Raw genomic sequence first — 16,588 nt, 5'->3', positions numbered from 1 at the left:
TAGCACAAAAGTATATTTGCTATGGAATAGAACTTTATCATCAAGGAAGAGACTCATTTTTGTTCTGTTTTCAGTAACCAAATGAGAAACAAAGTCAAATAGAGTAGAAAGTGACCCTGGGGAAGAAGTCATCTTGGCAGATGTTGAAATAAGAGGGAGAAGGGATGAATTAAAAGACTTGGAATATCTCAAAGATGCAGGCTGAAAAATATTTTGATAATATGATGGTGCCTGTGATTCCATACCTACAAACATTTAAAAAAATAAACACAATCGTTTTCCATTAAGAACAGAAAAGTTAGTTATGTTAAAGAAAAAAACTTAACACATCTCTTTTACCAAAAGTTCTTGCCTGGAGACTTAAGTTCGCTGTTTAACCTAAGTTTCCTTTCCTCAAAGGAAAGGGCTGGAGAACCCTCTGACTTGTCGAGTTTAAACACACGGTACCCAAGCGCCACCATGGCTGAGTTTTACCACCACCCTTAGAGGGAGGCCTCAGTCACTTAGATCCTCATGGCATGTTGGGTATAGAGCCAACCAGGGTGTAGCCTGAACTAGGTTACATAGACCTTGATAAGTAAAGAGAGAGAATTTTCTAGCAATAGAAGGCTCATGGCAGTGTATTCTTAACCCAGAATTAAGGGGTAACTACGTGAGGGCAATAAACATATCTCCCAGAAAAACATGAAACTGGAAATAATTAGACAGTGATATCTATCATCGAAGGGCAAAGAATCTGTGGCCATACCCCCCTGAACATATCTGTTGTCATCTGATCTCAGATGCTAAGCAGAAAAGGGCCTGAGTAGGGCTTGGGTTGGGGAGACCAAGGGCGAGATCAAGAAAGCTAGCCTCTGGGTCTCTGGAGAAAAAAGTGGACTCTCTTTTGAAAGCATATCTAGGATTAATAGCCCTTGCTTTACAATCCAGACATTAAGTGACATTTCTGTGTTTATTTCTTAAAATCAGCCACTTTATTTTTGTATTTTTGTACATCATTTTTCATTGGGGATCAGAGGATATACAGAATGAATGGGCTAAATTCAAAGGTGTCAAGAGAATCAAATTAGACGCACTGATTTAAAGGGTGTCCTGGAAAAGGAGGTGGATGGATAAAGGCCATCCACCCAAAAGGCTATTTTGATAGCAACTAGTGACAATGAATTCAGTTTAATAGTCTCCAGCTTATATTTTCTAAATCCCAAACTCTGCTGGGTAAGTTATCATTGCTTAACTGTCCTTATTCGAAACACTAGTGGGAATGTTATCACTCTGAACCTCTGGGTACAACATTTTTGATTTTTGGCTTTTTTTTTTTTTTTTTTTTTTTGCAATCTCACCATCATTTTTAGTTTACGTTTCTAGTCATTTGCACAGATGTTGACGGAGCTGTATTCTTGCTTCAATGTCTATTGCAATATTCTTATTGCATTCTGCAGGTCCTCCAGTAAACGTTACTTGCAATATTTTTATCAACAGTTTTGGATCGGTCACAGAAACTACCATGGTAAGTGCCACAATGCCACTGGCAAGAGACAAACGTGACTTGATTATGCCATGAACACAACCTGTCAAATTTTCTATTTATTGTTCAACTTGCAGGGCCTCCTGTAAATGTTACCTGCAACATATTTATCAACAGCTTTGGGTCAATAGCAGAAACTACAATGGTGAGTGGGACTGAGCATTGAAGCCATCGTGTGAAGGAATGGGATACAGGATCGAAGAAGCACTGTTTTATATGTGTGAGACACTTACTGAATGCCAATTTCCAAGTTCACTCACCTCTAGAAAGCGATTATTTGTACACTGTCACTTTAGAAAGTCATTAGTCAAGTGTTCATTACTTAAAACTCAATAATATTTTATCTATCATGCCAGAGAAATTTTTAAAACACTTGATGTTTGGCTCGACTTAGGTACAATTATCAGTAATAAGCATCATGTATCATTAAAGATATTTAAATATTTATATCTCTAATGTTTCAGAAATACAAATTTCAAAGTTTAGGGGGTATTTTTTTTATAGCCAGTCTTTTTCATATAATGGAAGTTTTTAACATAGTCAAGCCTCGGATATGCAACATTAAAGATACATGCCAAGGGGCTGACCTTACACTAAATACACACATGTGTGCGCACACACATGATCTTGTTGCAAAAGAAAGTAGCCCCGAGTCCATAGCAAACGCATCATATGCGTGGCTCCCCCTCAAAAAAAAAAAACCCAATAAACATAAAACTAATTATAAGCTCATCATCATGTATGTACAAGTATGTTCCATGTACATGAAAAAGATTTCAGATACTACAAAATCCACCAATATTTCTTATAAATTTCATGGTGATGGTGTTGCTGTGACACAGCCTATGAGATCAAGAGCCTTACAGTGCTAGGTGATAGTGTGGAAATTGACTTTTGGGTGAAATTTTTTCTTGGTCCTCACACAGTTTATTTTAAGTCCTCAATCAATTGGCAGGTTCTAATTTTCATGACTACGTAAAGTAGCCATATTACCGGATGAAGTCAAAATAAAATATGGTTGAACTTGACTAAGTACTTTGATGGCTGATGTCCTAGAAACACTCAAGTGAAATAATGAGCATAATGCCATTGGGAAGTAAAAAATAGTGTTCCCTTGTCTTTATGAATTTTCTCTTTCAGGCTACTAGGATTGTGTTTAACAAATTACTGTACTTTTTGGTGTCCTCAATGCTAGAAGAAAGTAATTTACCTTTTAGCATTCCTTCTCACTGGCAAAATTAGACATAATGCAACTCCACTACCCATTTTAACATTACTGACACAGCACTGTCCAGAAATGAGCCTTCTGGTGCTTTGACAGGAGGTAGCGCATTAAGAATTTTACTCAATATAGTTTTGATAGGGTTATTAAATGACTCACAAGAAAATGTAAACATGGAAGGACTAAGCCAAGCTCTAGGCTTGGCATTCAGTTTTTGTCTCTCCCCTCTTGGTTTTATCCTGATAACAGAGGGGCAAATCTTCCAGCAGCCCAAATCACTGTCACCAGCTTTACACGATGGCATTCAATGACGATATTTGCACGACCTAATGCTGATTGCATTAATTAGAATCCTAAGTTGCTTTGATTAAACTCCTCATTGCATTTACCCTCAATCAAAAATGTAAATGTGCACCTTTCCAATGTTTATTAATGCAAGAAAAAGCTAAACATTTAAGGAGATAAAAACGGAAACTATGGATATCCTTGTTTTCCTGTGTGTTTAATAGTTACTGAAGGTGTTTAATAAATGGGCTGCTTAGGTGTTTCCTGGCCACTTATTAAGGTGTCCTTTGTCATGTTTCCTGTGAGAAACGTTGGAAATCATTGCTCAAGTGTAAAATGAACAGCCTTCCTATCTTGCCGTATCATATAGACTGTATCTCATGGTCAGAAGAGTAGTAGATATTGTGTTTCTTTTATTTCTTAGCTTTTGATGTAATGACCAACTTCATTTGGCTTTGAAAAGGGATCTTTTATTTTCTTCAATTAAAGATTTTGTGTGAAACTAAAATGAATATTTTTTTTGAAACTCTACTGTTCTTAATAAATCCTCATGCCACGTAGGGTAGGAACTGGCAAACTTTTTTCTGTAGAAGACCAGACAGTAAATACTTAAGACTCTGAGGGTCTGACAGTCTCTGTCACAACTACTCCATTCTGCCCTTTTGGCATGAAAGCAACCATAAACAATAGTAAGCAAATGGGTGTGGCTGTACGCCAAAAAACTTTACTTACAGAAACAGGCTCCACCTTGAAAGAAAGGGTCTATCCTCCCAGACCCCTCGGGTCCTACCTGGGAATCTACCTGACGCACGTGGAATATCATGGCAGCCCAAGCTTCCCTTGCAAAAACCTTGAGATTCTATCACCCATAAATTTACCCACACTTTCACAAAGTTTGACTAAAAGAAAATTGGACAAAAAAAAAAAAAGAAACAGAACCAGATTTTTCTCTGAACTGTCTTTAGTAGGAGTCAGAATACCAGACCCTTAGTCTTTATGCACAATAACGTGTGTGGTCACTGAAGACACTGCTTAGAGCTATATGGAAGCAAAAATCATTTTTGCTTTACCTATGTTTTCTGGGATGAATTTTTCCAAGAATGCTTCAGAATTTTGAGTTTCTAAACATGTTGATTTTCCTCTCTTCCCTCATGCCCCACTCTCACTCCATAACCCTGGTCGCATTACTGAAGGATTTAGTTGAGTATTTGATTTGTTTCTGAATAAGAGGCGATGTCATCTCATTAAACTATTGTTGGCACTACCTGCCCACAAAGTATAGGCTCCCTTATAGACCCAATACTGCCTCTCATCCCTTTGATATGTTAGTGTTGAAGATGCAGTTGTGTTATTCTAAGGAATGCTTTTTTATGAATCATTATGATGATATACATTATTCCAAAATACACATTTTTCTTCGTTAAGAGTCATAGGGATCTGTGGCTGGTCATTGCCCACCAACCTTGCGTTAAAAGAATTCAGTGGAACGATTTTTTTGTGGTTCCGAGAAAGGTTATATTTTGTCTTGAGAATGTCAGTTTACCATTTCCTTTTCTTCCTTTCCCCCTTTTCTTTAGCTGCTGATGGCAAGAGAATTTAGAGGAGAGGGAATACATTTGCAACACCTGTTTTCCTCATATAAAGACATACTTTAGGAATATCAGTAATGTCAGTAAAGGTCACAAGTATTTGCGCGCCACCGGCATGCAGCTCTCCCCAAGACTGGCCATCAGAAAATGAAGAGATAGTCTCCTCAAAGGATGTGATTTGGACCTGTGTGTGCTGGAACACTACCCATGCCACAGTAGCAGATCCTGACTCCCTCCTCATTTAACACTTGAGGTGGGGGAGAAAGAGCTGGAAGGGCCTAAAATGTGTTCACTCAGACAGTATCTCCAGAATAGGAGTCCAGCTCCCCCAAACTTGGCCCCAAGAGAGAAGTTCCACATGCTCTGCCGGTGACTGCTGCAGGGTGAAGAGTTGTTTTATCTCAGATCTGAGATCATGTTCCTGAGGAACTGGATGAGTGGTAGACAGCCCCTTAGGAGGATGCCCGCTGTGCTGTAACTGCTGAAATGACACCGTGGGTTCCCTTTCATTCTGTAGCTGCATACGCAATTCAGGAGGAGATGCTAACGTATCAGGAATAGCAGGTAGCTACGTTTCTTATTTCTGACTTAAGGAAGCACCAAGAGTCTACCCCAAGCCTGGCATTTTGTTAAACTGAGATACAAGGTGACCTTGGTCTCTCACACTGCAACGTTAAAGCCTGAATCCATCATAAAACAACTGCACCCACCCCCATAATTTCCAATTCAAGGCTAACTTCCCGTATCAAAGCTAGCACAGACTGAGGAGGATGAAACTTTACTGCAGTGTAGCCACAGGTTAAAACCAAAGTGCCACAGAGGCACTGTGGGGAGTCAACAAAGCATAGCCTTCTTGTTGATAACTTTATAATGTAACTAGATTGAAAAATGTGTATGTATGCAAATAAAAGAGAGCAAGAGTAAGGTTTAATAAGAGTGTATATAAGACATAGTGGTAATCTCTGTGTACAAATGCTAGACCAAATATAATAGTACCAAAATAATTCAATTTAAGGAAACCATCTGTGGCATAAGCATAGCATTAGAAGGTATTAGGAAAAGTGAAACTTTAGAAATACTAAACTTGATGTGAGATAATAGTATGGAATGTAGGTACTTGTATTTGTGTTAAGAATATAATAAAGATTATATGACTTACATGCAGCATTTGAAAAAAAATACGTATTTACTCTTATATATATTTTTTAATTTGAATGTTTCCATGACCTAATCTAATACCCAGTCAGTCATAGGAAAACAAATTTTAATACAAGGAAATATGACATTTATTTGACATAGAATAGGTCTCTGGAGAAAGAAGGCAGGAAAAGAAAATTCAGTCTGCATTTAAGCATGTCTCTCAATATTTATTCCCCCTTTAATATTTCATTAAACCTAGAAGCAGACATAAAGACAAAGACAAACTACAGAAGAATATAACTATCTCCTGTGGTTTAGAATATCATGAGAAAATAAACTTAGCTCTACATAAACAGAGATGATGCATGGATAAATCACGTGTCAAGTTTCTACCCTGTATCGAAAATCATAGTAAAGTGAAAGAGTTACAGAGGTCAAAGCCTCAGAAAATCTTTTCTTAGGATACCTATGTCTCTAGTTCCTTGAGCATCCTTTTCTATTCTTAAAGGTTTTAAGGGCAGCTGTTTATTTTAAAATAGTGTATATCATCATAAATAAAATAATCAAAAATTTAAATTCCCATACATTTATATAAACAACAAATACTTCCAAAAGACCTAATAAAAGTCTTATTTCATATAATTCCTGTCATTGTGGCACACACTGTATTTTTCCTCTAAGTTTTCTACTTGTCCTTGCTTACAAATAGGAGGATTCGTTTATTTTAAATGAACTGTTAGACATTTATTGGTTCTATCATGATGTGATAGATTTAGTACTCTCTTTCAAGTTCTGACATTGGGTGAATATGTTTTATTATTTTCTATATATAAAATTCAAAGTAGGAAACCAGGAAATACTGGAGAAGAATACTCATGGGAAAGACTTTAAAAAAAGATGTACATTAGCTGTGAAAATTTATACTGAATTTTTTTAAAGGTCAATGTTTTCATATTGTATGTCACTAATGTAATATTCTCTAGAGTCTCTCGATACACAGCTTTAAATCATTCTCAGGCTCAAGGGAGGATTGCAGTGATGTTCTCTTGGTGATTTTTCTGCCCAATACTGTCTACCTGGCTTCTCATGGCCTTGCCCATCCCAAGATTGCTTTCTGAGGGGCCCTAATTGTCTTCCCTATGGTCCAAGATATTTAACCCATTCACCTCTATTATTTCTAGCTGTCATTACTTCTCATATTAGAGTTTCTCTACCTCCAGAGCTGTCTGAGGGAAGAGATTCTCTTCTCTCCTACTTCCTACTGAAACACACTCACAGACACCTGCTCCCCTCCCCAAATCTGTTGAGGATAACTGGCTCTCACTATAAGGGATATAACAGGGGTGGATGTCAAACACTGGAGAAGCTGCATTTTCCCCCCTCAGGAAACCTTAATGAAAGCTCACAGTTGATGTATCTAGTGTATACTTTATATGTAAGTTGGATTATTGTATTTTCAATAGCCCCATTTTTGATTCTCCACATATCACACATTCCCACTCTTTATTCACACAAAATTCCAAAGCTTCTGGCAACTCCTGTTGCCAATGAAACACTGAACTGGTAATCTCTTTCCAGTTACAATCCTCTGGTCCCTTTGAACAATTCCAAAAATATGTGATGGGGACAACTTTGAGGTGCTGCCATTCTCTTGATTCAAGCACAGGAGGAGTCAGTGAGCAAACAGGACGGGATGGAAGCCTGACTGGGCCCACAACAGTGCCCTCTTAGGTTTGAGAATTTGCCATGCATGCTTGGTAAAATCCCAAATAAAAGTCAGCTGATAAAATTTTCCAAGTTAGAAAGTTTGTATGTTGTATAGTGGAGAACCTTAAGGTTATTCCTTCTAATATTTCAGCCTTTCCAAATAAGCTGGGTTTTGATGACTGATTTTCAGAAATTAGTAACTATTTGATTACTAGCATTCTTTAAGCCTATGCTGGGCACTATTTCCGAGACCTGCCGCCTCCAAAATACTGTATCAGCCTGATAATTAGGATGGCTGTATTTGAAAAAATATCATAGGAATTTGGATAGCTTAGTAATAGGTAGAAGGAACTGGATTGAAGCTCTTTTCCATATACCGTAATCTTTACAACTTAGTATGTTTTTCTTCTTTTGGCCCTAAGGGAATAAACCAAAACTGACCTTCCTGAGGTGGTATCCACTGTACCTGGTAGAGTAACCACTATCCCAGTTTTGTCTGGGACTGAGTAGATCCCATGAATGTGGTACTTTGGGGAATAAAACTGGGAGGTTCTCAGGCAAACCGGGACAAGTTGGTTACCATTAGAGTAAAATAAACAATGACCAAAAATCCAAGCACCAAAGATGTGGGGATGGAGCAAATGGCGAAAAAAGGAAAAAGAAAGAGAGCAAGAAGGAATGAGTATATATCATCTTAAATGACCCTAAGTGTCAAGAGTGGACAACTATTAGCTCTGAATCATAGTCCCACATGGCTATGGAACACCATTAAAGCCTCTTTTGGGGTCTGCTCTACCAAGCAAAGCAACCATTTCCATGAACCAAAAGATCTTTGAGTAGAAATTCCCAGGAGAGAAGTCACTGCCCCAAGCTGATTTACTGGCAAGGAAGTATACTCCCGGATCAAGTGGGAATGACAGGGTGTACCTGAGTCTCTCACAGGGAGGAGCACCTTTGTCAGAAGGTGTTCAGACTAGGAAAAATGAAAAAGATCTCTGTATTGATGAAGTTTCAAGTCAACTACTGTAGCTACAACCCATTCAGAGAAATGAGAAAATATTTAAGAATTTTAAAAGTAAGTAGCATGATGGAATTATCTTGTCAACACGAAGCATTTCAATATTTATATAGATGGATGTAAAAATATTGTCCCATCATGTCAAAGTTTTATGATAAGATTTCCACTACCAAAAGTACAGAGTGGGTTTCCTTCTGCCCAGAGCATCTGAGCAGAATGAGAATAGAGATCATGTCGTTTCTGATTTGGAAAAGGAATCAGTTTTGACAATCTGCCATCACTGACTTCTGTACTCATGGTTACCTTTCTCTGTGGAAAAATCAGCTTGAGTTAGTATTATTTCCTCTCAGAATGAATAATTTAAACATGAAAAAATTCAACGAAGTCAACCTATTCCATTAGTGTTCTGGTTTGGTTGGGTCTTCTTCTTTTCTCCCCTCTGTTTCCCCTCCTAATAGAACTGAGTAGTTTATTTTGACCAAGATATACACAGCCTGGTTCATATAGACACCAATACTGCACAAAATCAGGGGGAGGAATGAGGGGGAAGTGTAGATGGACCTCTTATGCAAGACTGGGTGATAACTAACTCTTATACATGGGGTTTCTATAGGACTACCGAGTGAATATTTTTCTGAGACAACAGTGGAATGATTCACGGCTGGCATATAGCGAGTATCCTGATGATTCCCTGGACTTGGACCCATCCATGCTGGACTCCATTTGGAAACCAGATTTATTCTTTGCCAATGAGAAGGGTGCCAACTTCCATGATGTCACCACTGACAACAAATTGCTTCGAATTTCAAAAAATGGCAAAGTACTCTACAGTATCAGGTAAGCTTCCGTTGGCTGCACCTATCTACTTCTCCATTTTCCTTCTGGCCTAGAGCTGTCTGATTCTGGAGGGCAACATGCATATAAATATTTGACTTTTGTGGTCAATTGGTTATCATCTGAATCTTAAAACTGGTGAGAATGCCAGAGATTCCTATGGTCTCAGAAGTGTGATTCTCCACAACAAAAATATATTTGGTAGGATGGTGGGTAGATATCATGTAAATACCTGTATATGTGTATTTTTGATTGCTTCAATAAAAGGAGTACAAGCCTTTAGTTCAATTAATCATTGAGAATAATGTACAAATTCTCCACTTCAAGTAGTTTTGCCATTCTATAACATGTAACCACACATACAAAAACATTCAATGGCTCAGCATGGTCAGTGACAGTATACTTTGGGCTGGGTGAGTGAAAAACTGGTCCTAATCTCAGATCTGCCTCTAACTAATCACATGACCTTGATCTCTTAACTTCTCTTGGGCTTGAACTTGGGAGTAGCAAATTCTGAGATTCATTTTTGCTTTTACATTCAAATACAATCTTCTCCAGAATCTTTATCACCCCAAACTCAAAATAGTATCTTTCTTTTCTGAACACTAGTAACAGTTTCTCTGTGAATCTGTAAGGCTCTTATTTCTTCCTACCTCATGCTTTGGCTATTTTTGTGTATGAATTTAGAATAAGAATAGATCTTTTGAATCATACAATAGAGAATCAAATACAAATTTTGCCACTTACTAAGCTACATAACCTGTAACCCTCAGTTACCTAATTATAAAACGGGAAACACTAAATTTATCTCTAAGTATTCTTGTAAGAATGAATGATGTAGAGGAGAGGTCAGCAAATATTTCCTGTAAGGGTCTAGACAGTAAGTATTTCAGTTTGTAGACCAGACTGTCTCAACTCTGTCACAACCACTCAACTCTACCATTGTAGCACAAAAGCAGCCAGAGACAATACTCAAACAATTGAGTATTCCTGTGTTTCAATAAAATTTTATTTATAAAAACAGATGGTGGACTAGATTCGGCCCTCTGGTTGTAATTTGCCAATCCCTGATATATTGTATATAAAAATACTTGACACAGTACCTGACACAGAGTATGTGCTCAATAAATGCAATGGTGGCTGCCTGTATTTTAAAGTTAACATTCTTTCTAAATAGTAAGCTCTTTAAAGCCAAGATATTTGGATTTTGCGCCTTTTGTAACTCCTCCCAAAGGTCCAAGATGGTGTATTGTATATGAGAGATATTTAATACATTAAACAAGCAGTGATGTTTTAAAGATCCTTTATAGAATTCTCCCTTTCTCTCCAATCTTATTATAAAGAAAATGGGCAGCTATCCTTGCAAATAATTTTCAAAAGTCTGTAGACTTACCACCATCAAAAAACTCATTTCACAACTCTATATACAATTTAAGTCTGTACTGTATATTCCATTCTTAACCTAGTAATTTCACAGTTTGCTAATGGCTGACAGACCCAATGTCTTGTGGAATGAAAGAGGCTGCTCATTTGTAACAACTGGCAAAGTCACTGCTTACATGAAGAACCAGGAAACATCCTCTGCTTTATTTTGAAGGAACTTTACTTTTATTTTTATTTTTCTAAAGATTTTAAGGAAACACACAATATTTTACATGGTGATGTGTTTGGTGTAAGATGCAGTATTGGGCACAACCTAAGTCGATGTGACCTGATGAAATGGGACATATGTAGAGCGTGGTGCTATGGAGGAGAGTTATAAAAAGCAGCACGGGGTATCAGCTGCTCCAGCTAACCCTCTGGGCCTTGAGTGGCATGTGCTCTAGTAAATACCTGGCATCATGCAATACAGAAATAAAACTAGGGTTTTTTTTTTTCTGTTCTGTGAAGACCTTTCCATTCTAGAACCATGAAGAAGATGTTTCCCAGACCTAGATCCAGAGGCAATTCTTCTATCTTTCGTTCCCAGCGTAGCATATTACAAGCTCTGAAATATCCTCACAATTGTTTTGGATTGGGTAGAGTCTGTCCCGTGGCAGGCTGGCTTAGACTTTTCCTTCATTGTGGGTGTTCTATGAAATCAGAGGAAAGATCCTTGGTGTAGAACTGGGCATGTCATTTTAGAGAAACACGGCTCTTGGCAGATTTGAACTACAGGAATCTAATTATTTGCCTGGAAGGATTTTCAATGAGCCAGACACTGTGCTGGGCCTAGAGATCCAGAGCTGAATAAGATAGGATCCCTGCCCTGGAAGGGCTCCAGTCTAACAAGGCAGGCAGATAGAAGATAAATTAAGTAATAGGAATAAATGAGGAACAAGGAAAAGAAAAATGGCTCTAACTTTGCAAATGAATGTCATTCAAATATTGTTAGAATTTGGGGACTGACACCTATACACTTGTTTACTTGAGTCACTGGACTCGATTTAACTAGAGGTCCAACTCAAGTTTAAGGCCCTGCGGGTGACAGTTTCTGATGTTTTAAAGGTGCTGGAAAGATCCCTGCTGATGTTTCATCAGGAAGGATTTTCCCTCTACTCAGGCTTACAATGCAAATACCCCTGGAAGAGGGAATCCATTGACCTAAATTCACACTAACCTGTAAGGAGCTGATAGGAAATTTTCTTTCTGATAGTACATTTAATGTCTATGAAGAATAATGAGAATGAGAAAATCGGATGCCTGAGATGAGAAATCAGGATGAAGAGAGTTAAGAAAGATACAAGGAAGGGATACAACGGAAGTACCAAAAATAACATGAATTGTCTCTACCCTACACATTTAAATAATTACTTAAACATTGGTTCACATTAAAAAAATAATGTTCTGTGGTGATGCTTTACATTTGCATTTTCTGAAACCTAAAACAAATTGATGATAGCATTTCATCTATGAACAATCCCATGCTTCCTTAGCTTTGTAGCTTCCCACATGGAAACCAAAGTCTAAGTTTTTGATAGCCAAACAAAACCCAAAGAGAACTATGCAGTCCATTGATGCCATAACGAGCAAGATCACACTTCCCAAGAAGTTTCCCAAAAGGCAGCATTTTAAAAAAGAGGGGATAGTAGACCAGAACTCCACAAGTGTCCTGCAGATTCAAACACTTGAAGTTTTTTGGTAAGAATCAAGTGAATCTTGTATATACTTATTTTTATTTTAATGTTTATTTGTTTATTCTTGGGGTGGAGGAGGAGAGAGGAGAGGGGAGGGAGGGAGGGAGGGAGAGAGAGAGGGAGAGGGAGAGAGAGAGATTGATTGAGAGAGAGAATCCCAAGCAGGCTCTACGCTGTCAGCACAGATCCCAACGCAGGGCTCGATCTCATGATCCATGAGATCATGACCTGAGCTGAAGTCAAGTTGGATACCTAACCAACTGAGCCAACCAGGGGCTCCACAAACAAATTTTTTAAATAGGAACTAAAAGTCTTAGTTCCTTGTTAGAAAATTTCTATTCAGTGTTGCAAGACACAGTCTTTACTGGTGAAAAAGTGTCAAATCTATTTTTGTATGCTTCTCTTCTGATTTTTTCTTTAATATTCACTTCCCTAATATGTTTGATCTTACTCCGTTTTCTTTTTAAGTCTTTTTGTTGACCCACTCCATTATGTATTGATCATCCCTGACCAAAGTGTAAACAAAGATACACATCCTGCTTTGTACATTCTTTTCAGAGATAGTCAAATTCTAAATTCATGTTACTTAAAAAGGCCTGAATCCATAGTGGAATAGTGAGGTGAGCCTTGAGTATTGTATATATTATTGCTCAAACAATATCTGTTGAATTGAATGTAATGAATTGCAGTAGAAGTCAGGGCACCATGGCATAGGGTATGCAATATGAAAGAAAAAAGGAGAGGGTGAGTATTTTTGGAGAAGAGCATCTTGTCTCACTTGTCCACAATGTCTTTGCTAATATTTATTTTCTTCCTTTACTTCCCGTTGCTTCTGAAAATTTTCTGCCAGCATTCTGACTTTTATAGCACCATAGGCATATTTTTTTTAATTTGAAGGAATTATATTGCAAAATATCTAATCCAACACCTTGTTTTACCAATGAGGAAGTGAATTCTTCCAGCAAGTTAGGTGAGGTAAAATAATGGAGCCCATAAATAGGAAAGCTAGGACAAGAATCAAAGCTCTTCAGTTTTATATAGCATATGTAGCTTATATAGCATATCTACTTTCTGAAAAATTTTGCTATCCCAGGGACCAAAGGGCTGAATAGACCCATTAAAGTCATTAAGTCAACTTCCCTACCTTCAGGCAACCTGTTGAGAACTTATTCTCATTTTAAAGACCTTTAGAAAAGGAGACTTCATATTCTCTCTTTGGATCCTATAATAAGTTAGTCTAGCATTGTACAGAAACTCTTCCTTATATAACTTAAATCACAGTTGTTACATCTTAAATCAGTAGCTTTTCCCTACATTTGTTAACATTATAAACAAACGGCTACCATTTTTGGAAGAATGGAGGGAATTGCCTCACTGTTTTTACTTTCATACATTTTTGTCCCACTAGAGTTAGTAGACATCTGCTTGGTCACCAACACTATGTTGCTGATTTGATTTTACAGTATGTTCCACTCTAGCCCCAAGATGTTCTTCATCTCCCAGTTTTCATTTTGCTGTGTTCTGAAACTTATGATGTTGAATGCTGTCTTGGCTATTTCTGATACTATAGTAGACAAGGGTTTTAGAGTAAAACACCCCTGGGCTTGAGTCTCTGGCCTCAGAACCTGCTGTATGACCTAGGGAGATTTGTTACTCTCTGAACTTCTATTTTTTTCAGCTTTGAAAAAGATGATTTTGGTTAAGAACGTTAGTAGAATACAATATATATTATATGGATACAGGTCAAAAGTGGCATTGCCATATACTCTAGGGCTCTTGGTATTTTCTTATAATTAATGATAGTGTTTTTTGTTCCAGCCTCTAAGACAAAGAGTTAAATGATCAAGATAACTCCCTACAAATTCCAGACAAGGATGGGATGGACCTACTCCTGGAATGTGACCCTATAGAGTAGGGTTCTTAACCTGAGGGCTAGGTGAAAACTCCAGGGGGTCCCTGAATCTCCCTAAAGTGTATGCATGTTTCATGTATTGGGGTATTCAGCTTTTTTGTTTGTTTCTTTAGAGGAAATGGTCCTTATCGTTCTTAAGGAAGCTACCATCTTCCAACTGTTATTTTTGCTTTTATATTTATTGCATGCCTCCAGAATTGGTATATCTGAGGCAAAGTTGGTAAGGAAATATTGTTTGCCTTCAGCGTCTTCTTATTTGACTGACCAGGTACCTATGGGCTTTATGCTACCCTCCAAACAGAGACTCCTCCAAACCATAAATAATTATGGGATTGCTCCTCCACAACAGTACCCCTTATCACCAAGATATCTGTTCCCCTCATCGTCAAATGTTATCTGACCTGAAACTCATTCTTTTATGGCACTGGAGGTGATTTGCTTGTTAGTCAAATGTTATCTGACCTGAAACTCATTCTTTTATGGCACTGGAGGTGATTTGCTTGTTAATCTCTCTTGATTTGATTCATAATTCTAGGTGTGAATGATTCAGTGTTCCACCTTCCCAGTAGTACTTGAGTTGTAATAGAGAACTCTTGGCGATTGACATGCCTCTCCCTCTGATGATAAAGGCACCACTGAGAGTAGGTGGAGTGTAGATTTCTAGACAGACATCCAACGGTGTTCTGCAAATAATCCTATCTAATGACCAACTCTACCCACACATATAAAAGGCCAACTTTTCTCACATAACCTCCTATCCTTGACTCAGCCTGCAGCTTGATGCAAGAACTTCAGAAGATTCTAACTTTAGTTACAGGATGATTTTTATGGCATAGGAAAAAAGAAAATTCTCTATTTAGATGTCAGAGCTGGAAATAAAATGCAGTGAACTAAGACCTGCCTAAATGTTACCAATGGATACTTTTATTATCTTACTCTCAATTTTGATGAGGCACATAAGCCCATATTTCCTGTTAGAAGACAGCTATGAAAGCTGTGATTTCTTTGTGCATATGTGGACCGTGTTTATCTTTATATCCTATAATCCAGGCAAAATTACATTCTCATTTTCCAATTCTGTGCCCAAATCCTCATTACTTTTGTGACTTGACTTAATGCAGTAATTAATGACTGTAACATAAGCGCCCACATCAGAATTAAGCAGCAAGTTTTTAGAGAAGTGCTGGTAAATGCCATGGAAACCACAAGGATTCCATTCTTCCTAGAGGCAAGCTAGGTTGGGAGGTTGGGAAGCAGTGGCATACACAAACACTGGTTGATTCATCAGGAGCTAAGCAATAAAAAGAAGGTATTTCTGGAGAGTGGCTCTCGAAAAAGGCAACATTGAGGGTAGAAGTATTAGAGTCTAGAAAGTGTGTTCTGTATATGACAGACTCTCTTAAAGTGCTGGAAAGCTCTGTCAAGCTCCTGACTGGGTTCAGAAATACACATATACTTAAGGGCATAATATTGGTTCAAACGCAACAGAGTAAGGATTCTACCCTTGTTTGAAGGAAAAGAGGGGGTTGTGCAATGAAATACAAGGCAACTAGTAGATCTTCCTCCTCTTGGAGGTAACTTTCCACTTCATTAACATTCATCAGAGTTTGCTCTGAAGGTGATGGTGCAAAGAACAGAATACTGAGAAGGTAGCTCAGGGCATCAGGAACTCCACACTTCTTTGCATCATTTACTGTATCCTCCAGGCTCATGGAACTGCCTCTCTAACCCCATCAGTCATTCGGAGTCTTAGTTTCCTTGTCCATAACATGAGATTGAACTAGAAAAGATTAGATAAAATCTGAGGCTCCTTGGAGCTCTAGCATACATCTATAACTCAAAATGATCTCCTTCCCAAACCACAAAATTCCTTCAGGATGAAGAAATAAGAGTGAGTCCTTTGTGTCCCTTGGGGCTTGGGAGTAAGCAAAAGAGGATTCTGAAGTTTAAGGTGCCTCTCTCAAACTACTTTTGGATCTTTGAATCTTTCTCTCACAAACTGAATATTCAACTCCTGAGAAGAGGAACCTGATTTTGGAGTGAGGCAGGGAAGAATGGACTACGTGTAGTTTAAGAGGCAGCCTTATATGCAGTATGTAGTTTACACAATGACAAATACTCAATACCAAACTCCCTATTGAGAAATTTCACGATTGCAAATTAGATCATTTATACCCTCTGATTCACTCAGCAGGAGTATCCATGAGATATTATTTTAGAATGTATTCAAGAATTATGGG

General features: G+C 37.9%; 1 protein-coding gene across 4 annotated transcripts in view; it reads left to right on the top strand.

The window, feature by feature from the left end:
* The window catches only part of GLRA2 (glycine receptor alpha 2), a 171,954-nt gene that overhangs the window by 42,197 nt on the left and 113,169 nt on the right, over positions 1–16,588 (top strand). Inside the window, exons 2-4 of one of the 4 annotated variants that reach the window (XM_019417934.2) lie at positions 1,440–1,507; positions 1,603–1,670; positions 9,100–9,323. In XM_019417934.2, coding sequence (XP_019273479.1) covers positions 1,668–1,670; positions 9,100–9,323 — 227 coding nt within the window. In that variant the 5' untranslated portion in view covers positions 1,440–1,507; positions 1,603–1,667. The remainder of the gene's footprint in view (positions 1–1,439; positions 1,508–1,602; positions 1,671–9,099; positions 9,324–16,588) is intronic. The other 3 variants (XM_019417933.2, XM_019417932.2, XM_053891824.1) reach the window with 3 other exon arrangements.

Source organism: Panthera pardus, unplaced genomic scaffold (assembly GCF_024362965.1).
Source record: "Panthera pardus isolate Hobbes unplaced genomic scaffold, ASM2436296v1 HiC_scaffold_27, whole genome shotgun sequence".
Classification (NCBI taxonomy): domain Eukaryota; kingdom Metazoa; phylum Chordata; class Mammalia; order Carnivora; family Felidae; genus Panthera; species Panthera pardus.
The sequence above is the reverse complement of the archived record's forward strand: the minus strand, read 5'-3'. Positions and strand labels throughout refer to the sequence as shown.